Below are 22,433 nucleotides of genomic sequence, written 5' to 3'. Positions count from 1 at the left end.
GGTCACCGCCCCCCCCCACCCGACCCCCCCCCCCCGGCCTGTGACCCCGGGACGACGCTTGGCTTTCTCGTAGCGCTGCACGTGTTTCCCTCTTGTTGACAGTGCGTCTGAGATGTGATTGGTCGGCATCATTTGAAGGGCGGGGCTTATGTGGTTTGGCTTCCCGGCCCTGTGAAACAAGTCGATATCTTCTTGTCACCCATTATCCCGTCTGTGGGTCACGACCCGGTAACTGACGTACCCCCCCCCTCCCTCCCCCCCGCTGTGCTGGGATCTGTAGTTGGCTTCGTGTTTTAATGATACCGATCTCTTTCATGTGGTAGAGGCACCTTTCTAAATATTCCCCGTTCACATCTTAATGATGAAGTCCTTTGAGGGTCAGAGTTGAGGGTGTGAAGTGATGTCCATGGGCCAGTCGGCCTTCAGGCCCCCCAGTGAAGTGTGATGTCACTGTAATGACTTAACTTGGTCACGTGGGGGAGCCAAATACACATTTTTATTTCCTGCTTCTTTCAATGATTTCCCTTCATTTAGTCTCTGCTCACTGACGTCATCAAATGGTGATCGAGTTGTTGTTTTGGCTTTCAGACCATTTTCTAATGTCGTCTATCTACATGTCTCCAATTTCTTGAAAAAAAAGTCTCTTTTACATAATTTAAAAACCCTAAGTGCCTTTTATTATTGCTTTAAGGGAATGTAATGTGTTTGTTTTCCAGCAGCCAAATGACATCTAATGACATCTGCATGACTAAGAGATTTATTTTGATGATTAAAAACGAGGCTCCAACTTTAGTCAAGATATTATGTTGATTTCATGGCGATAAAAAAAAATACTAAAAGTTTCTAAAAGTCCCAGTGTAGCAGATCCAGGAGAAAAGTCCTTAAGTAGCATGTTGTAAATGACTTGATGCTCACACACACACACACACACACATGTGGAGGAGCTGCTGAGTCCTCACGCTGCACGACAACGTTTCACACAGTTTGACAGGAACGATGCGATTGGCTGAAGTTAAACACCCACGATCAGCTGAGCAAAGGTATGACTATAATATATAAGAGTGTAAAGAAAGTCGCTCAAGCTTCATGTCGAAAAAATGTCACGAAAACGTAATAAATAGTCAAGAAAAACTTCAAAAAGGCCTCGTGTTGTGCGTCACAAAGGAATCGAATGAGTCCAAGTATTCTTAATAAAGTCAAACACAATCACTTGAATCTTTTAAACATCTTTTTATTAACTCTTTTAAAACACAAAAGTCATTTATAAACAGTTTGTCTTTTTCATTTCAGCAGTCAAAAATACAAAAGAACACGAGGAGACAAACAAACAAACGCCGTCTGTTCACAATAAACAACAACAGCAGTCGAGGCAAAGCAGACGTCCGTCATTCGACTTCATTCTCTGAGCTCGGTACAAACTCTGTATATAAAAATAATGTTTGAGTCGATGTACCTAGTACAAAATTAAATAACAATAAAATAGTTAACATCGTCATGACGACACAATGCGACTACGCAGATAGATTCATAAATTAAACAGATAAGTTTACTCTCTAATAACATGACAAACAAAGAGGGTATTATTTCAGCTTGTGTTGGGGTCAGTTCACATTATGCGTTACCGGACCGACCACCAGGGGGCAGCGCGTCACGCCCTCATCGGGAGGAGGAGGAGCAGGAGGAGGAGGAGGAGGAGCAGGAGGAGGAGGAGCAGGAGGCGACCGGTTTAAGACGGTAAAGTTCACCGGACACAACCGGAAACAACACAAACAGACTTGTGATGATTGTTATTAAATCATGAAAAATGCAACCGGTGGATTTTTCTCACAATCAACGAAAAGTTTGGCGAAAAACACAAACATGAGGCGAGACAAACAGGAAGGTCCGTTTCAGAGAGTCAGTACTAACGACGTCTTCCGTTAGCCAACCAGCGGCTAACGTTGGAAAAAAGGGGGCGGGGCAAACAAGGAAACCTCGTCTGGCACAGCGGAGGTTCGTAGAGTTTCCCTCTTTTTTTTTAAAAAGACTATAAAGTCATACAAAGAGAGGAAGAAAACAGCTGTCCGTACAGAACAAAGAGCAGAGGGGGGGTCCGGAGGGGGGGTCCGGGCGGAGATTCCTCCGGTCAGACCCGGCTCAGCAGAGACGATCTGTGGAGACCAGAAGGAGGTTTATTCATTTGTACCCATATTAAATATATAATCCTTAATAATACAAGTTAAAAGAATCCGACGCATTTTAAATGGATCCACGCAGGTCTCAGAAAATCTACTTGTGTTAAATAATTAAATAACTTCTACCTTTTCCCCTCCAGAAATTACTTTACAACAAATAACATTTGAGTGGAAAGTGGTGGAAACGTTTCCGTCTAAATGGAATTCTGAGGACGGAGCAGATTCCTCCTGAAGGGGATCAACCCCCGACCCTCACAGGTCAAGAACCGGCTCTGACCTCTGACCTCAAACATACTTCAGCCTTTTGGAAACCCCGCTAACTTAGAATCATGTGACCAGTGTTCACACACTGTGGCTTCAGCCCTCACGAGTTCACCTTTCAAAATAAAGTTTAGAAGGTCTGAACGAAGTGTTTGGATGAGACAGCTTTATCTTTGTTTTTGTTTCTCCTCACGTCTTTTTGTACCTCCCCCCCATCAGCCCCCCCCCCCAGGACTCCCATCAGCCCCCCAGGACTCCCATCAGCCCCCCGGGTTCCCTCCACAAAGCTCATTCGCCCTCATCCATCTCAAACACACCAGAGTGCTGTGTGATAACAGGGGGGGTGAAGATGACTGATGTCTTTAACGCGTGTCTCTGTCAGCGATGGTGTGACGAAGAAGAGCGATGAGTGTGTGTGTGTGTGTGTGTGTGTGTGTGTGTGTGTGTGTGTGTGTGCTGAACAGCCTGCAGGTCAGCATCAGTGTGACCCACATCCCGGCGGCTCTGCCTGGTCAGCAGAGACGCCGCACAGGATGTGAGCTGACAGGCGTGATAGAAAGAGTCCAGAGCCCGAGGGTGTGTGTGTGTGTGTGTGTGTGTGTGTGTGTGTCACACACCTCAGAGACTTCCATCTGTCCTTCTCCATGTGGTTCTCAGGGCCTTCGCTCTCGTAGGACGCCAGGTACAGCGCTGCAACGAGGGAACCGACCTTAGAGGACTCGTTTCAACAAGCAGCACTCAGAATATTCAGATGATGATAATATTTAATATTATACGCAGAATTAAATAAAACAGAAAATCTCGTATCACAAAAAATATTCATGCTGCAGAATTGAATGCTGTTGTTAGTGCGGCTGCCTTTTATCTTACTAAAGGTCACATGATTTCATATCAAAACACTGCTTTCATTCCTCTACGGTTTGGATTATTATCCTGAACTAACAGGATTTTTTTAGTATTATTATTATTATTATTAGGTTGCTCGTTTAATGTTTTTTTATATATTTTGATCTTGTTTTCAGCCTTCTTTTCAAAAGGAATAGTCCAACTAAATTAAATTCAATTAAATTCTGAAGCTGCGTTAGCATTAGCATTCGATTAGCTTAGCCGACGTGGCACCAAACGCCGCTTCCTTTTACTTCCAGTCTTTATGATGAGCTAGGCTAATTAGCACACTAATGTGCGAGTTAAGCTGTTGTTATTATTGTTTATTTATTCATTCATTCATTCATTCATGTCCTCACCGTCCTCAGTGAACACGGGGGCCGTCAGCAGGTACTGGAGGATCTTGCGGTCCTTCTCAAAGGGACACTCCACTTTCTTCCAGGCCATGAACTCACTCACTTGCTTCGCCAGTTCCCAGAATTTCTGAAATAAAATCCCCCCCCCCCGAAAAAGACATTAGATTCAATGTTTTGGTGGCTGTTGTTTTCTCTCATTAGAAACATTCATGCCCCCTGTGGCCTAACGGTGTACTGCAGATAACAATGTTTATTTCTGTTTGTTTTCCAAGGTACTGAAATAAAAGGTCACCTAAAAAAAAACTGTGTGATTCAGTGACGCTGTGACCAAAGACCGGGGGGGAAATACTGGGGGGGTTTACCCTGTTACCATGGAAACAAACTTCACACTTCTTCATTCTACAACACTCTTTAGGGAAGTAAAACCGTCGCCATGTGTAGTAAATATTGACAGGGAGGGGAAAAACAGAAGGTCCAGCGTGATCTGTTTGGGGGGGCGGTGGGGGGGTGGGGGGAATCCCTGACTCATTACCTCGAAGTTGACGTGTCCGCTCGGCAGCCTGTTGGCGCAGCCCTCGTTGAGGAAGTAGATGTCTTTGATGAGCAGACTGAAGAAAGGGATGACGATCTGCAAGGAGACAGAAAGAGAGAAAAGGTTTCAATAAATAGAAAGCGGATCCCTTATGACGCTTAGTTTCATTTCCTGTGGAGAAGAAACATGTTCAATAAGCAGAAAGCAGCCAGGAGGAGGCCCGAATCAATGCAACGCGGATTCGTTGATTGGTTGGTCCCCGCGTGGGACAAACGGCGTGGGACAAACGGCGTGGGGACAGATTGCAGCGATTGGACTCGTTGCTGAAGACGTCTTCAATGCGCATCGTGAGACAAAAGGAAACAACTGGGAGGCGGTGAAGTCCTGGGGGGGGGGGGGTTACGGGAGCAGACGTGCATGCGGGACCTGAAAAATGTTGTCCTGCAAACTCTGGGGGGGGGGGTCTGGATGTGTGGCCTATAAATAGATCTACAGGACAGCATGTGTGCTGCTCTAAAGTCACTCGGGTTTCTTTGGGTTCAGCAGATGTTTCGACAGCTGATCGTTTTTTTTATGAAGAATCCATGTTTTTAATGGACAAAAGAAAAACTATTCAAGATTTGATTATTGAGTTTTACAGCCATAATTGGTACTGATAATTTATTTATGATGATTTACTGTTCGAGGGTTGCCTGGAACTGTTACATTGGAGGATAAAGTACAGCTTTTGTACCTTATTGCTTTATTAATAATGATAATAATCAGTGCTTTGCGTCACGTGATGAACATTCTGTGTCTGGTTGAATGTTTATTTGAGGCAACAGTCGAGGGAGCGTCGAGACCTCTCCGTCCTCGCCGCAAACGTTGGCTCCGTTGATCCTCCTCTCAGAGTCAACAGCCCCCCCCCCCCCTCAAGCAGAGGTCACCGGGGCACAGAACATACCAGACTTCTTGGGAACTTTCCGTTTCTCGGCCCCTCGTGGCCTATTGTCCAAGTACGTTCTGCCCTTCTGAGCGCGACAAAAACACGCCGTCACCGTGACAACACGCGTGTGCATCCCATGACGCACGAGGAGGTCGGGTGCTCCTCCTCCCCCCCCCCCCCCCCTGCTTCAAAAGCTTTTGGGGCCACTGGACGAGTCGACCTCGCCATGGGATATTAATGATTATTAAATATTCATAATGTAAGAAGAAGCAGCTGGAGGAAGTCGGAGGACCCGAGTAGCCGCTGCCTTGTTGTTGTTGTTTGTTGTTTGTGTGTCTGCGTCGAGGACTCACCTTCTCCCTGCTGCTGTTGGCGGTGATGGAGCGCTGTGTCGCTCCTCGCAGCGCCGTCCTGTAGTTGTAGAAGTTGCTGGAAGGATCCATCTGGTGCTGTGGAGAGAAGAGGCTGGTGTCAAACACACATCAATGTAGTAACAATGTAATAACAATGTAATAAACTAACAAACAAGGAGCCGGCAAGCGCTCGATTAAACACAAGTTGTGATGCTTCAACTCAATAAGACGGAATTAAGACGGAATAAACACACACTCACACACGCACACACACACGCACACACTGACCTCCAGGATGTCGAACTTGGCCGTCTTGATTTTGTTCCACGTCTTCTTGAGGCGAGACACGGGGCTCATGTTCATCCCGGCTGGGAGGAAGAGGAAGAGGAAGATGTCAAATGGAGGGAAGCACCCACCTGGTCACATTAACACGTGGTGCCTCTGCCATTCAGACAGACAGACCACCCCCCCACACACACACTCACACACCCCTCCCCCCTTTCTGTTTCTTCTAATGCAGCGAGGCAAAAAGGCCACAGGAACAATAGACACACCCCCCCCCCCCCTCCCCTGCTTCCACATGGTAATCCTCTGTGTGTGTGTGTGTGTGTGTGTGTGTGTGTGTAGGTTCAGGAGGCCGAGGGGTCACTGTCGTAGCAGCACAACAAAAGAAAAAACACAGAACGCAGGTTTTCCTGCCGTTTCCCGGGAGACGATCAGACACAACGTCACCATGTAGGACCGTCTCCACCAGTCTGTGTGTGTGTGTGTGTGTGTCTGTATGTGTGTGTGTGTGTGTGGACAGGTGTTTGTTGTGCTCGTCGCCCCGCTGGGACAAACTCTCTCCCCTCTTATGAGAACATTACTTTATCTCTGACGCCCCCCCCCCAGTTTGCTCTCACTCTCTCTGGTCAGCGCTGACCATCTGCCTGGATGCTTTGCCCCGCGGCCTCTTCCAGCCCCCCAGGCCTGTGAGGATGACCAGATGCCCTCTCCTCTGAGGCTGGACCCCCCAGGGACGTCTCTAAACTGTCTGAGTGCCTTAATTGTTTTGATCTAGATTTGCTTCAGAGGATCTGTTTTAAAAAGCCATTTTCACACACTTATTTATATTTCTGCTTTGCCCTCCCCCTTAGGGTTGGGGGGGGGGGGGGGGGCAAAGGTCAATTGAGTCATGTCTCCTTCAGTCAATCAGCAACTTTTGAGCCACAGATCTCGTTTTTTTATCCCACTAAAGTTACTATAATAATAATAATAAATGCCCCCCCCCCCCCGCTCGTTTTCACGTTACTCACTTTATTAAATCTTTATTTGGTTTCAATGATCAGCGATCAGATGTCTTTAAGGATATCAATTGTTTGTACGATGATTCAAGTAATTGATGTTATTAACTAATAAAATATATTCACTTTGACGCGCGTTGCTTAGCAACAACAATTAAGAGGCTGACGTCGCTTTAGAGACAACAAAAAGACATCAGACTCCTCTTCACACTCGAGTGTGTCTAAGAGAAACGTTCACCGCAGTGTGTGTGTGTGTGTGTGTGTGTGAGTGTGAGTGTGAGTGTGAGTGTGAGTGTGCGTGTGCGTGTGCGTGTGCGTGTGCGTGTGTGTGTGTGTTCCTGCTGTCATTAGAGTCTCATTGATGTGAGTCCACGCTGAACAACAAATAGCCTTCCAGTCCATGTGATTTACTGATGGGGGGGGGGGGTGTGTAAGAGAAAGAACGGCGCTCACATATGATGGCCATGAGCGAGTTGAAGTTGCCGATGTTGAAGCACTCGCGCGCCACGTCGATGAAGAACTCCATGACTCGAGCTCGCTGCTTCTTCTTGACGGGCTGCGGAGGGACGACGTTAGTGGACTTCAGACAAAAAGCTTCTAGAAACCATTCAAGAACGGAGCGTTTACGATTATTATCTTTGCTTCGTGTTGCGATATACACAACAAACTAAAACATACGAATCCTCTTTTTTTAATTGGATGTTTTTGGACATGTCATGTAAGCGGCGCGTCCCTCACCAGGCAGATCTCCGTGGCCACCAGGTAACTGAGGCGGTTGAACCAGTCCACGTAGGCCTCCAGGTTTCTGGCCTTCTTGTGATCACTGAAGCAGCTCTGCAACAACAACACACTTTCATTAGCATCACAGCTAACTGCGAAGCAGAAGAAGAAGACACAAAGCAGTGCTGAATGAGACAAATGAGGCTGATATTGCCCCCCCCCCCCCTTTCAACGCATCACTGAACGTTCAAACTAAAACACGCTCGGCTTCACTCGGCTTCAATTAGCACAACGGTGGCCGATGTTTTTCACATTCTGCTGCTTTGTGTGGACTCCTCTTGATCTAATTCCACACATTCCTTTGGCCTTACGCTATGCCCCCCCCCCCCAAACCCCCCTCCTGACGCACAGCGTTTCCCGCCGCTGGACACATCGTATTTTAGGAGCCTGAGGCACAAAGGCAGCCTTAAACCTCCCTGAACCTCCATATCACCCTGCTTCACCAAAATAACATAGAAAATGAGAAGGTGGGGGGGGGGGGAGGGGGGGGCTGTTGCCTAGCAGCCAAACGCCAGAGAAGAGAGCCAAAACTCCCCTTTCCCAAAAAGGAGCCCTTGGCAGCAGTGGTTGCTAGGCGATGGTACGCATGAATGTCCATCTCCTGCAGACAATGCTGCTGATTTGTGGAAATTGCCGGTGAGGTGTGTGTTTAGTTTATGTTTCTGAATGTGTGTGTGTGTGTGTGCAGATATCTGGTCTGCTGCTACAGTCTAGTGATCAGCTGACCTCCCTCTGACCCGTGCAGCGGCTCCCTCCCTCTCTGTTGTGTAAACTTAACATCCGTCTGGAGGAGAAACGAGGCCAACGCTTGCAGCAGGGATTACGGCCAAAGAGCGATTGCATAAAAACTGCATCTAGGAGCGTGCAGGCGTCACCTTGTCGTTGTCCAGAGGGTCCTTCTGGACGAAGGCCTGGACGAATTCCTCAGGTCCGATGTGGCTCAGTCTCTCCTGTGGAGGAACAAAATGAAAAATCAACTCCCTGCATCCATCTTTGGGGGGTTCGCTTAAACAAGGGCGTCTTCAACTTTAATCATTTTGAGGACCTTCTGGCATTTCCCATCATCTTTTATGCACATTCCTGCTTCCCTTTGTGCAAATATGTTGCGTGATGTGAGGCCATAATGGATCGACCCCCCCCGTCACTCTGATAGATCATGTGATACCATTCCCATCCCTCCTCTGATCCACATGAAGTTCATAGGGACATTTTGGGGGGTTTCTGGTTCACCGGTTGAAGTGCATACTTTGATATTGGAATATTCTGTATTTCTTCTAGGATGTGACTGATGAAAATTGTCCGGTTGGACCCGAGGCTTCTATCGATCAAATAGCAGAAGTCCAAAATGCCGCCGATCAGGGAGCCCCTCACCATCTCTATGTGCGTGAGCTGCTGGGCGACGGTGAAGGGGTCATTGCAGATGGACAGCACGTCCCTCTGGATGGACGCCTGGGGCTTGGCCTTCAGAGACGTCAGGCGCTCGGCCGCCGCCGCGTTGATCTTCACCAGCGCCTCCTCGTACTGCTGAGCACCGTCAGCCTGCGGATCAGACCCTGGCTCACCTGGCCCACCGCCTTCCTGTAGACCTGCCGCCGCCACGGAGGCACAAAAAGGGGGAGAAACGAGAGAGTTAGTCACAGCTCAGGGCTTCAGTTCAATCAGGACTGCAGCATTTCCCTCCAGGAGCACCTTCAGGACACTCTCATTGGGTCATTAAGACCACAGACCACCAGCTCCACGCTGTTACCACACAGCTACATCACCGAGGACCACTGTGACAGATAATGGGGTATAAATCCAGAGAGGACCTCCTGTAGCATGCGCAGTGACAGTCGTTTAAACCCCCGTCCAGTCATCCGTGGCGGAGGGCGATAACCTCCTCTCTGGAATTTACAACACGCACAAGTTCACCCCCAGTCAGCAGAAACTAAGGTGGGTCCGGCTCTCACGACGCTGTGCAGGCTCCTTCCTGCAGACCCCACCGAGGTCTTCTCACAGGGAGGGAGACTCCAGGACCGGAACCCCTCATTTCACCGGCAGTTCAAAAATTGTTGCATGGAATTCCTGTTAAATAAATGAATACATGGACATCTTCTCCCACGTGTGGACTTTGCTGCTTTTTTTTCTCTTCGTGTACCATCGTAAAAGTAATATCTGCTCTTGGAGGGCAGGTGGTTGTACAAAGTGAGCCATTTGAACAACGTGTGATGAAACAGTTCCAAAAGGAGTCCATGAATCAGGGAGATTAAAACCTACGGATCGCCAGTTTCCCAGAGGACACCCCCCCCCACCATTGAGGCGGTCCACGGTGAAGGTAAGAGGTGGGAAACACTCGGACAAGAGGGACGGCTACAAGTCGGCCATCTGCCATCTATTTTTACCCCGACCGGGTCGAGGTAAAAATATTTTGGGGACAACAGCACGCCGGACATTTGTGAGCAGAGGGAGTCACCAGAAGTGTTGGCGTTACGTATGAGGGGCCCCGGCGGGGGGGGGGGGGGGGGGCGTTGACCCTGGCAGTGATCCGGGCCTCGGTCCCCATGTGCCACGGCGGGGCCTCGCTTTTCTTGGCCCGAGGGGCGGGGCTTCCTGCGGAGCGCCACCTGACCCACGCGGGACGGAGCGGCTTTTTTTAGCCCGTTAGCCGAGCGGCACTAATGAACACGGAGTGGAAAAAGCACCGCGAAGGAGTATTTCAGCCAGAAAACAAGCCTGAGTTGCCAGAAGGACCCCCCCCCCCCCTGAGATGCACTGGCACGTTGAAGGGAAGTCCTGCTCGAGTTATTCTTCACCTTCAGAGTCGTTGAATAATGAGCGTCTACTAACAACGAGTCCATCACATAATTCTACCTCTTTAAGTGCATTAAAGTTAATAGAATAAATCTTGCAGAACAATTATGTTTAGTGATGTTTGCTTTTCTGTCCTTTTGCCTTTGAACGTGTCCTCTGGTGTTTGTGGATTCTGTGCAGACTTCATCTTGAGGGACCTGAATGAACCTGAATCTTATTGTTACTGTGCCCTTAGATGGTTAAGGTGTATTTTTTTATGCTTCTCTAGTCTCAACAGTCTCAATTTGATCCCTTCTCATTGAAACCAACTCCTAACCCCATGTTGAACTTCCCACTAAAACAACTCAGAAGACATAAACACGGGCAGGTCAGGAGAAGGTCCCGTGCACTGCTGAAGGTCCGCCTCAAACCAAGCAGTAAACTGCCATCCTGATCAAGCCGAGGAAACCACGTAGTACAACATGTTTAAGAGGAACAGCACACTGAGCGAAGGTCACATCTCCATCAAAGCCTTTGCGCTCGACTGCAGACCGGACCACATCCATAATGACAGTCCCACTTCAGGCATCAAGGACCTGGAATGTTTCGGGTGCGGTCTGGACTCGACTTGGACCAGATGTTCGGGACATCTATTCCGGACTCTACCCCCCTTTTCCCAGAGCGCTGCGGTCCTTCGTGTCGTATTTCCACAGATTATGTGGATGAAGAATATCCAGACCTCACCTCGTTGCTTTGTCTTCTCTGTTTATACATCTTCTATTGTCCTTAATCCCATGAACACATGACCTTCTACTTCAGATTACAACCATAAGGGTTGATGAAAGCTCGAGCTATTTCTAGCTAGTTCAATCTTTTTATTAACCTTCATGATTGCTGAGGAGAAAAGAAAAGCAAGTGAAAAAGAGTCTCTTAAGAGAGAAAGTGAAAGCACAAGGAATATATTTCGCAATCTGCTGTGAGACAAGCTTTCAATATGCGACCACATTGTCTATATAATGAGGGACAAGAAGGAACTTGTTGTGTGCAAACACTTTCAATTTAGCTTCCTACATGATGGATGAACAGAAGGGAATAGAAACCATCACCTGTATAAATGAGCGTGGGACTAAACCACTGCAGGTGCTTTTCAATGAACTCAGAGGGTGACGGGGAAATGAAGAGAGGTTTGCGTGGAAACGTCTGTTTAGATGTGCTCTATAGGAAGGGGGGGGGGGGGGGGTGGGGGGGGGGGGCGGCAGACCTGGGGAGCTGCAAGTGTGTCCAGTTGTCCTCTGAGACATATATTGATTTGTAGGTTAAACCGGGATCAATACTTTAGCTTGTACTATTGATGAGTCAGGTGCAGCCTGCATTAAAGACAGCTGGGGATGGGTGGTATTTTATGTGTTGAGAGGGGGCGAAGGGGGGTTGGGGGGGGGGCTCTTCTCTATCAGAACAGATGGATGTTTGTGTCCTCCATCACTGTCTGAGCCTACCAAGCCCCACACTGGAGCAGAGTGAAGGAACACCACCTCCCACATGGGGAGAAACATTTCAATATATATATATATACACGTTATAGCTGTGCCCAGCTTTCAGCCAACCCCCCCCCCCCCCCCAGTAACAAAAGAAAGCATTTTCTTTGAGGTGCACAGACGTGACTTCATTTGAAAAGTCATCATTTCGGTTCGTCACGTTTGCATTTCCTTTCACGGCGTTGAGCCCGAGCCGCTCGCTTGTCAAAACAAGGGAGCGTGTGCAGCAGAGATAACAGAGGCTGCCCCCCCCCCCCCCTCCCCGCCCCCCCCAAAGTGAACTTTTGATCCCAAAGAGCACGGCAGCTTTCAGCCGGAACCATTCAAACGCTGCCCAGGAAGCAGCGCCACGTTGGCAACGAAAAACCAGCCGCCAACCAACAATAGGGCTTTTCTTTCAACTCAGCCACCCCTCAAAAACTGCTTTGTTGCCAGAGCTGCCCCCCCCCCCAGCCCCCCCCTCCCCAAGCCGTCACCTCTATCTGCAAAATAAATCTAGCTCTGCTGCTACATGTGGTCTACAGAACAAGCAGATGATCTGATCAACAGGCCTGTCTCCACGAACGGAGGTGAGAGGACCGACCTCGTCTCCATTGGCCAGCCGCTGGGTCAGCTCCTTCAGGCTCCTCATCATCCTCTCGTCCCTGAAGTCGTACGCGAAGGTCTCCGTCCACTCCGTCAGCAGCTGGAGGACCTTGGGAGCGATCTTCCTGACTCTCGTCTGATGCAGAGACAGAAGCACCGGGTGAGCAGATGTTCTAGTGGCTTCACAGCCATTCATTAGCATCATTATTACCTTGTCCGCTGGGGGGTCGCTGAGTCGCTGCTGCTCCATGCACAGGTGACACACCTTGGACATGAGCTCGTGCGGGCGGATAAAAAGACGAGAGCTGAGCAGGAAGGTAAAGATGTAGGTCCTCTGCGGAGAAGAGAGAAAAAGGGTTTAATTCTAATGAACAAAGGGAAATGAGGCAAGAAATGCTCAGAAACAAACAGCACCACTCACATCTGGATAATAGTCCACAGTTGGGACCAGGTGGTGAATGAGGGCCTCCAGGGACCCGGACGCCAGGTTGTTGTCATGGTAATAGAGGCCGGAGTAGCCTTCCTCCTTGGTCTGGTACAGGTTCTTGTTGTAGACGCCCGTGTTCAGCTGCCCTGTGAAGGGTGGAGTCTGAGGCATGTTGTCCTGCAGAGAGAGAGAGGAGCGCTCAGTCAGAAGGAGCCTCGCCGCAGACACAAGGGGAGGGAGGGGGGGGGGGGGGTGATTATCCAAAATAGCCCTCAGACACAAACACAGATGGGCAAAGGTTTGGACGCAGTTTATTCCTCCTCTGGATCCCTGCTGTCCGCTTGAAGGCTTCTGCCTTCGGGTTTAGTTCATTTGACCAAACTGTTGACTGTAAAAGTTGAATCACAAACTGTGGTTAAGAAACCAGGACAGGCCGGGGGGGGGGGGGGGGCAGCATGTTGGAGAGTGATCTGCATTACAATGAGAAACACCAGATAGATTGACTGGGTCATGACCCCCACTGAGCCTCACAGGGAGCTGAACCCTTAACCATGGCTTCATTAGTGCCTTGCTCCACATAACCAGCCACACAAGCTCAATGCGCATCATCTCAGATCCTCAGAAATCCCTGATGTGGACGCATTGCCCACATTGATCAGTAGGTGCGTTTCCATAAGCTTCTCCCAACTCTGCAGGGATCGCAAAACGAAGAGCAGGCCGAAGCACAGCCGAGATACCGAGTTACTACCCGACACTCCCTCATTTCGCCTCCAGCGTCTCCCCTCAAACACTCCAGTCCCCACGCTGAGGTCCAAAAGCGCTAACTGGTCCTCACAAAGACAGAACCACAAGCGCTCGAACACACACACACACACACACTTTCCTCTACCCGCCTTCTGACCTTTGAACCTGGCCCTTCAGCTCAATCCCACGCCAGGCAACCTTATGGCTAGGGAAATCACAAAGGGCCTTTACACACACACACACACACACTCTCCATCACAACCCTCCACACACGCCCCCACCTTCCTGACAATATGCTGCCCCCGTGGCCGCCTGCCATGTCAGGAGGCCTTTGAGGTGCTGAGCTGCCAGCGGAGGATGTGGGGATGCCAGGAGATATAAACTACAACCACACACCATCGCTATTATCCGGCCAGACAGCCATCGCTATTTCCATGAGAAAGGCGAGCATGGGGAGTCAGAGCATCTGCTGCACCATGTGCCCCCCACCCCCCCCCCCCACCACCCCCTGCGTGATAGACCAGATCATCACGGGCTCGCTAAAAGTCAACTGGTTTAGGATTCTTTGTTTACACCAACAAGGGGTTATTTTGTTGAACATAAGTGCCCTTGTCTCAGCACTGCTGTTCCACAGTCTCCTACGGGGTTCCCATTACGCCCCCCCCCCCCCGACCCCCCTCGCAGACATCTGCTGATCACAGACCAGCTCCGAGGGAGGGCACGTGGGGCGGCAGCAGGTGACGGAGCACTGAGAACGTGGCTCGCTCTGGTTTCCCAGCCGAGACCCCGAAACCACGATTCCACACGTGCTTTGCTTAAACATTTTTTAAAGGTTGAGAGGGGGTGCAGGGTGTGGGAGGGGGGGGGGGAGGGTATTTTGGTCCTTTAACAAAAAATGAATTAATATATTTAAGGGAAAAGGTGCCAACCCTTTGACCCGACCTGCACAGGTGAAAGCCATTTGAATCTCATCACCATCTCCACAGCCGGCAGATGGTCTGTTCACAGCACGCGCTTGCTGCACCTTTCACCCTGATCCTGGAAACAAAGCACATTCACATTTGGCCTCCAGGTGTTGTGTGCAGTGGCAGTAGTGGTCGGGGGGGGGGGGGCACATTAACTCTCCTGATCTGACTAAAGCAAACTCTTAGCGCGTTGCTGTTGGTTTCCATGTGGCTGCTGGCTGGGTGGCAGCAGAGTGTAAACAAATAAAAACCACAGCTTGCCTCCCCTTTTTCTTGAGGGGGGGGGGGGGGGGGGCATTCATTATAGCCACACTGGCTGTGTGTGTGTAGCCCCATCTGCCTCAATGTGTTAAAAGAGGAGTCTGGTTTGGACTTAAATTGGATTGAAAAACATGATATTCAAAGTTCTGTCTCAGAGGATGTTTGTAAAAAGATGTTTGTAAAAGGTCGTGGACTGAGGTAGAACAGCCAAATGAATTGATTAGCCCAGATTCTTTGAATATTAAAACTTTTATTGGCTAAACTGCTGATCCTCACAAGGCGATGAGTCTCTGAGATGATCCGGGTTTTTTCTCGTGGTTTTCTCGAGATGCCACGACTCTAACGAATGCCGCAGCGGTTTCAGGTCACGCTTCACTGGAAAGTTAAAAAAACGTTGGCCTGTCCCTGCCCTGTGGGACAGTTTCCAAACAGAAGGGAAGCAGCTTAAAAAAGCCCCCCCCCCCCCAGGGGGTAGAAGTCACAGCCCTTCATTTAAGTGAAACTACCTTCAAGAAGCAGCATCAACAACACTTATAGGTCATTTTTGCCTCCAAACATTTGGGCGGGGCGGGAGGGAAAAGCCTGAGTAGACAGAAAGCCCAGTGACGGTGGTTTAACAGAAATAAAAGCAGGTATAAAAGGAGGGAGCAGAATGTTGTAGCAGTGGAGTTGGGGGGGGGGTGGGCGGGAACAAAATCAACACCCCCCCCCCTCTGTAAACACTTGAAAGGCACGAGGAATCTCACTCATCCACGGCTTGAGGGAATGAGGGCCAGAGATGCCCGTGTGGCTGCATAGTGGGAGTAGTCCACATAAAGAGGGCCGCTGAGGGAGGGGGGGGGGGGGGGGGGTAGTTGTTGTTGTTTTTGGAGGCTGCCGTGTGACCAGAAGTACCTAAACTAATTTAGCCTGAAAAGCATCAAATCTGAAGACAATGCAACTGTCCACTTCTTCACTCCGACCCATTAATAAACGTCTCAAGCGAGTCCCGGTCATTTGGTCCAAGTCTGGATTTAGTCTCGATCATTTGGTCCAAGTCTGGATTTAGTCCCGGTCATTTGGTCCAAGTCTCAATTTAGTCCCGGTCATTTGCTCCAAGTCTGGATTTAGTCCCGGTCATTTGCTCCAAGTCTGGATTTAGTCCCGGTCATTTGGTCCAAGTCTGGATTTAGTTCCAATCATTTAGTCCAAGTCTGGATTTAGTCCCGGTCATTTGGTCCAAGTCTGGATTTAGTCCTGATCATTTGGTCCAAGTCTGGATTTAGTCCCAATCATTCAGTCCAAGTCTGGATTTAGTCCTCATCATTTGGTCCAAGTCTGGATTTAGTCCCCATCATTTGGTCCGGTACGTCCCAGGTCATTTGGTCTTGCAGGTCAAGCAGAGTCCTTTTACTTTGCAGATACTTTGGGACCTTCTGCACACGGACCAGAGGCTCCACGGACACATCATTGTCCCTCTTGACTACCTCCAAACCAGAAATGCGCGTTGCTCTGCTCACGGTGATGTTTGCAGCTGTTTCACTGAGTGGTAAAAGTCACAGCTTCCATTGAGGACTCTGTGTCGTCGGTCCTTGACACCCCCTCAACATCCCACACAGGGGGCCGCAGCACAAACAGCTTCACGGTGTCACATGAATATTAAAGGAACGCAGCAGGCTGTGTATTTTAACGCGTTGTAACTTAGAGATGCATCCTGACTGGGGGACTCCTGACCTCAGACACCAGGAGTTCCAACCCAGTCTCCAAAAAAAGCGTGAAATGGCTACGTTGGTCCACCGTGATAAACGTAGTCATGTTACGTTTTCCCCCAAAATAACGTTACTATGTTACGTTTCTTTTGGCCCATTCATTTACATTGCTTTGCAAATAGGTCACGTGACTATCAAGTTTCCCGGTAGCGAAAAGAAAAACATGGCGGACGGTCAGCATAATCTCCGTGAAAAACACAATATTTTAAGAAAGCATCAGCATTTGTATGCATTTCGATGGCATTTCTAGCGAGAAGTATGCGTTATTCTTTCATAATCTTCTATCAGAGACTGTAGAAGACCTTCCGTTTATTCGTTTCTGCGAAGATTTGAGTGTCCCTTTGGCAAAGCGTGGCTACGCAACGCCTTTAACGGCGCATTATTAAAAAAACACTTCCAGTGGGGGCGTAAAGAGGCGTTCAGCCTTAAAGCCACTAATCGCCAAACAAAACAAACTCAAAGCACTCGAATCACATTATGACTTTTTAAACATAAATTCCGTTATTTTTATGAGTTTTCAATGAAAGAATGCATCATTTCCGGGGGTAGGCATGCCCGGGACATCCCGAATTATGGGCAATTTTGATTTGTCCAGCTTTTTGACAGCTCCAGTCCCGACTTCCAATCACAGCCTCCTAAATCAATGACGCGCCTAAAACTCTCGGTTCGAACATTACGTCTTGTTTACATGGGAAAGGGGGGCGGGGCTTCGCCCTCAGAGCGGAGCGTCATTTCTCGCTCCACACGTCTCCTCTTTTTACTGGCCAGGAAAACGGGCGATCTATCCCACGTGGGTCTGGCTCCATTCCATTGGCTCTGACGAATCCATAGAGAGGCGGGACTTATCATTTTCCCGGCAAACGGAGAGATTTGAGCTGCATTGCTTCCACTGTGCGTGAAGTGGCCGTGAGGCCTCCACTAAAGTCTCTCTCTATTTGTTCTGCTTTACTCAATAAAAGTAAAACCTTTACAGATATACTGTCCACACACTAGGCTAACATAATGGAGACTTCCAGGCTTCGTCCTTTATGTTTTATGGGGATAAAGCCCCTGTAAGTAGTTTTTTCCCAAGCAAATCTGAGTTTCTTCTTTTTTTGTGTGTCCCATACAAATATCAAAATATATATACTGATTTTCACATCCAAACACACTCACTTATGTTCCCTTTTATCATGACAACAAGAAATTTCAAGATATACCTTTTGCTTTCATAAATCATACAGTTTTAGTGTGTAAATGCCCAGCAGTGTACGGTCCGAGGGCCCCTATCGGGCCACTTGTTAGATGGGTTTGATGGGTTACCGACTAAAATATATGCCCCCACCCCCTAACTTGATTTAGGTCTGTTGCCTCAGGGTAACTTGTAAATATAATAAGTCAAACAAGCAATGTAATCATTAAGAAAGTAGTGCATTTTGAGCACATTAACCACAAATGGATTCAAACATAAATTCAAAAATATTAAACAAAGAAATGAAATGACCAACACTGTATGTACAAAATCCACATACAAAACATGTAAACTTAAAGGGCTTGTTTGTGTCAAATTTTATGGCATACACATTCAACTGGCCTACAATAACCTGAAGAATGTCTTATAATACTGAAGGGGGGGACATGATATCATTAGAAATGTTATGCCAGAGGGAGCACAGAATGTATTGTGGGGTGTTCAACAAGGAGGATTTTCAACCTCTACTATGTCTCCATCCTCATCTTGATCGACAGACTCACTGTCACTATCATCAGACATGCGTTATCCTAGTTTTAGTGTGTAAATGCAATTTCCAGCATGAGACCTAAAAAACGCCTACAGGAATAAAAGGGTTAAACCAGATACAACTTGCTTGTTTGACTTATTTGACTTATTATATTTACAAGTTTCCCTGAGGCAGTTAGGGGGTGGGGGCATAAATTTTAGTCAGTAACCCATCCAACCCATCTTAAAACTCAGTCGAAGGAGTCTAACGCCGGAGTCACAGGGTGCAACAAAACTCTGTAGTGAAAAAAGTGAAGGCCGAGGCATGCTGGGTGAGGTGCGATCCCGGCCCTTTTGGGACAGTGTTGTGCCTGAACGCGTTCATAAACTTGTTGATATTTTGGGCGAACGTGAACTCAACGTACTGTATTAATGCCCGATGAACGTCACTGTTCTCGTTCATTCTGGTGTCTATGAACGGCGCGTTCGTTCAGCTTAACATCGTTCAATGGGGTACCAGATTTCTATAGAAAACACACCATAAACGCGCATTAATAAGTGTAGCAAAGAGGCGGCGTATAATAATTTTAAAGAGTTTATGAAGTTACTGACAAGGTCGGTGAGGATGGGAGGAATCTGACCTTTCTTTGCAAACATTTGCACCTTAATGATTACTGTCCTGTTTTTCTTTTAATAATTCCTTATTTAAAAAAGACCATTTAAGCAGCATGTGTTTGAGAATGTAGTGTAGGGGTAAACTCTGCAACTGCTGCTAGTGTGGAGTGAATAGACAGCAACATAGCATCAAAGAATCATTAGGGAAATGCTGTCCCCTCAATGCTAATGTAAACCCTGGTTGGATAAGGATTCAAATTGGATAAGAAGATTAAATCTGATGCATCGCTTCAGTGTTAAAACTGATAAAATAATTGCTGTCTGTGGTTCTGGGCTGTGGCAATAATTTAAAAAAAAAATAGCTCGCAGCAACGTATGGAAAAAAAGAACTGAACTAGTTCATTTTTTGGAACCGTGAACTTAGTTCAAATATTTTGAATTATGAACTGAACTAGTTCCTTTTTAAAATTTGTAAACTAAACTTTGAACTAGTTAATGTAGAAAGTAAACTTTCCCAACACTGGCTATAGGACCCCGGAAGATGATGAACTATGCCTGGGAAGGGCGAAGCCATGCCGGTACGAGCATGATGTGCAAATTAGTCGTCAGATCAAAGTATAGTAGTGATAGACTAATCGAACCATCTAACAAGTGGCCCGATAGGGGCCCCCGGACCGTACACTGCTGGGCATTTACACACTAAAACTGTCATATTTATGAAAGCAAAAGGTATATCTTGAAATTTCTTGTTGTCATGATAAAAGGGAACATAAGTGAGTGTGTTTGGATGTGAAAATCAGTATATATATTTTGATATTTGTATGGGACACACAAAAAAAGAAGAAACTCAGATTTGCTTGGGAAAAAACTACTTACAGGGGCTTTATCCCCATAAAACATAAAGGACGAAGCCTGGAAGTCTCCATTATGTTAGCCTAGTGTGTGGACAGTATATCTGTAAAGGTTTTACTTTTATTGAGTAAAGCAGAACAAATAGAGAGAGACTTTAGTGGAGGCCTCACGGCCACTTCACGCACAGTGGAAGCAATGCAGCTCAAATCTCTCCGTTTGCCGGGAAAATGATAAGTCCCGCCTCTCTATGGATTCGTCAGAGCCAATGGAATGGAGCCAGACCCACGTGGGATAGATCGCCCGTTTTCCTGGCCAGTAAAAAGAGGAGACGTGTGGAGCGAGAAATGACGCTCCGCTCTGAGGGCGAAGCCCCGCCCCCCTTTCCCATGTAAACAAGACGTAATGTTCGAACCGAGAGTTTTAGGCGCGTCATTGATTTAGGAGGCTGTGATTGGAAGTCGGGACTGGAGCTGTCAAAAAGCTGGACAAATCAAAATTGCCCATAATTCGGGATGTCCCGGGCATGCCTACCCCCGGAAATGATGCATTCTTTCATTGAAAACTCATAAAAATAACGGAATTTATGTTTAAAAAGTCATAATGTGATTCGAGTGCTTTGAGTTTGTTTTGTTTGGCGATTAGTGGCTTTAAGGCTGAACGCCTCTTTACGCCCCCACTGGAAGTGTTTTTTTAATAATGCGCCGTTAAAGGCGTTGCGTAGCCACGCTTTCACAAAGGGACACTCAAATCTTCGCAGAAACGAATAAACGGAAGGTCTTCTACAGTCTCTGATAGAAGATTATGAAAGAATAACGCATACTTCTCGCTAGAAATGCCATCGAAATGCATACAAATGCTGATGCTTTCTTAAAATATTGTGTTTTTCACGGAGATTATGCTGACCGTCCGCCATGTTTTTCTTTTCGCTACCGGGAAACTTGATAGTCACGTGACCTATTTGCAAAGCAATGTAAATGAATGGGCCAAAAGAAACGTAACATAGTAACGTTATTTTGGGGGAAAACGTAACATGACTACGTTTATCACGGTGGACCAACGTAGCCATTTCACGCTTTTTTTGGAGACTGGGTTGGGAGTTCAAGTCAAAAGACGCCCAGTCATCTGTGTTGAAAACTGGGCTAAGTTTAGTCTGAACGTGGCAGTTTGTTTTTAGACATCTACAAAACATTTGACTCACACAATTATAAGACTGTACAAAGGTTCAGCATCTTCAATCCCATGATAAGCTGAATCACGCCTCAGAGATAAACACTTCATCCAGATGTACAACTGCATCCCCACTAGCACCAAACACCTGACTTCAGTAACCCTTCACCCCCAAAAGGGCACCAGAAGGGAGCAGCAGGAACTCATACCCGGGCTTCCAGAGCCCCCCCCCCCCCCCTGACAAATCACCGATAAAGGGATTGAACCTGTCCTCACATGGAGGAGAACCCGCCGCATGCTCGTACTACCGAGGCCGAGCAGCTCGGGAGAGTCGCGGGATTAACTCCACTGATCCCCCGCTGTCTCTGCGGGAGGAGAGGGGGGGGGGGGGGGGGGGGTTGGATCCTCTTAAACATAAGGTAGTGGGGTTAAAAATAGTCCGCCATTGACACCGAGCAAAAGAAAAACAAATCCCATTCTAGGGGTCATTACAGGGAAATCAATACGCACCCTCTACAGTATTTACGGTATTATTAGTTAAGTTTGGATTCTGTGGATAACGGATTTAGATCAAATGCATAAAGGTTCATCGGTGGGACCCTGAAGGGTTGATTGAACACTATAAAGTGCTGTATTCATCCCTGCAGAAAGGAGCCTCTAAACCGCGCGTCCGTTCTTCAATGCGCGCGGGGGATTAAGTGCGCTCCTTCCAGCGCCACCTGCGCGCATTTTGGACACGCACCGAGCTCAAGAGGCGCACATACAGCGGGACATTCGTTCAACACTCCGCACAATCCCCCAGCACGGCTCACCTCGGAGGGTCGGAAATCCAGGTGCGAAGAATTAAACTCGTATTGCTTTCCACGGAATGACGTGAACGCGCCTTCCAGCCGACACTTTCTCCTTTTGGGCTCCTTTAACATGCGAATAGACCCGAGGCGGTTGAAAGCCAGCAGTCCCTCCGCGGTGCTGCGGTCCCTCACTGCCGCATAGTCCAGGTGCTGATGCGGGAGAGCACGAGGGGGTGTTGCGGTGTCCGTTTGTGCTTTTGTTCCGGCGGAGGAGGAAGAGGAGGAGGAGGAAGAGGAGTGACCTGTAGCCGCCGTGCTGCCTCTGCGCAGCGCTTCTCTGGTGCGTCTGAGCTGCGGCTCCGCGACCAGCTCGGGACTTTATTGTGAGGGAGAGGCAGCAGCCAATCAGAGGAGAGATCTCCCCCCCCCCCTCCTCCTCCTCCTCCTCCTCCTCCTTCTCGTTCTCTCTGCCGTCCTCCCCCTCCTCTCCCGTTTTCTCTTTCATTTCTCTTTCTCCATCTGAACCTCTTCCATCTGTATGAGGCTCATGCAAATGTAAACTCATTCATGTTGGTTGCTTTGGCCTCGAGGTGAGTTGGATTAACTGATCTGAATCCCAACGAAACTACAACAAAAGCGCTCCTATTGCCTCATGTTTAAGTTTCTGGAGTTTTTCTCACGTGTAAATGATCCAGTTTATTTATAATAAAATGTGCAGAATATAAA

General features: G+C 48.0%; 1 protein-coding gene across 1 annotated transcript; it reads right to left on the bottom strand.

Moving 5' to 3' along the window:
* Nucleotides 1-1,214: 1,214 nt before the first annotated feature.
* On the bottom strand, nt 1,215-22,070 carry rasgef1ba (RasGEF domain family, member 1Ba). The gene is given in 15 exon segments (XM_037482321.2): nt 1,215-2,150; nt 3,053-3,125; nt 3,680-3,803; nt 4,209-4,304; nt 5,487-5,582; nt 5,775-5,854; nt 7,223-7,325; nt 7,508-7,603; nt 8,425-8,499; nt 8,921-9,075; nt 9,078-9,135; nt 12,437-12,574; nt 12,650-12,772; nt 12,860-13,042; nt 21,729-22,070. Coding segments are annotated over 15 exon segments (1,536 nt in total). The 5' UTR covers nt 21,840-22,070; the 3' UTR covers nt 1,215-2,125.
* Nucleotides 22,071-22,433: the final 363 nt, after the last annotated feature.

The sequence above is a fragment of the Pungitius pungitius genome, chromosome 5 (assembly GCF_949316345.1).
Source record: "Pungitius pungitius chromosome 5, fPunPun2.1, whole genome shotgun sequence".
NCBI lineage: Eukaryota > Metazoa > Chordata > Actinopteri > Perciformes > Gasterosteidae > Pungitius > Pungitius pungitius.
Note: the sequence above shows the minus strand (reverse complement) of the source record. Positions and strands in the feature narration are given on the sequence as shown.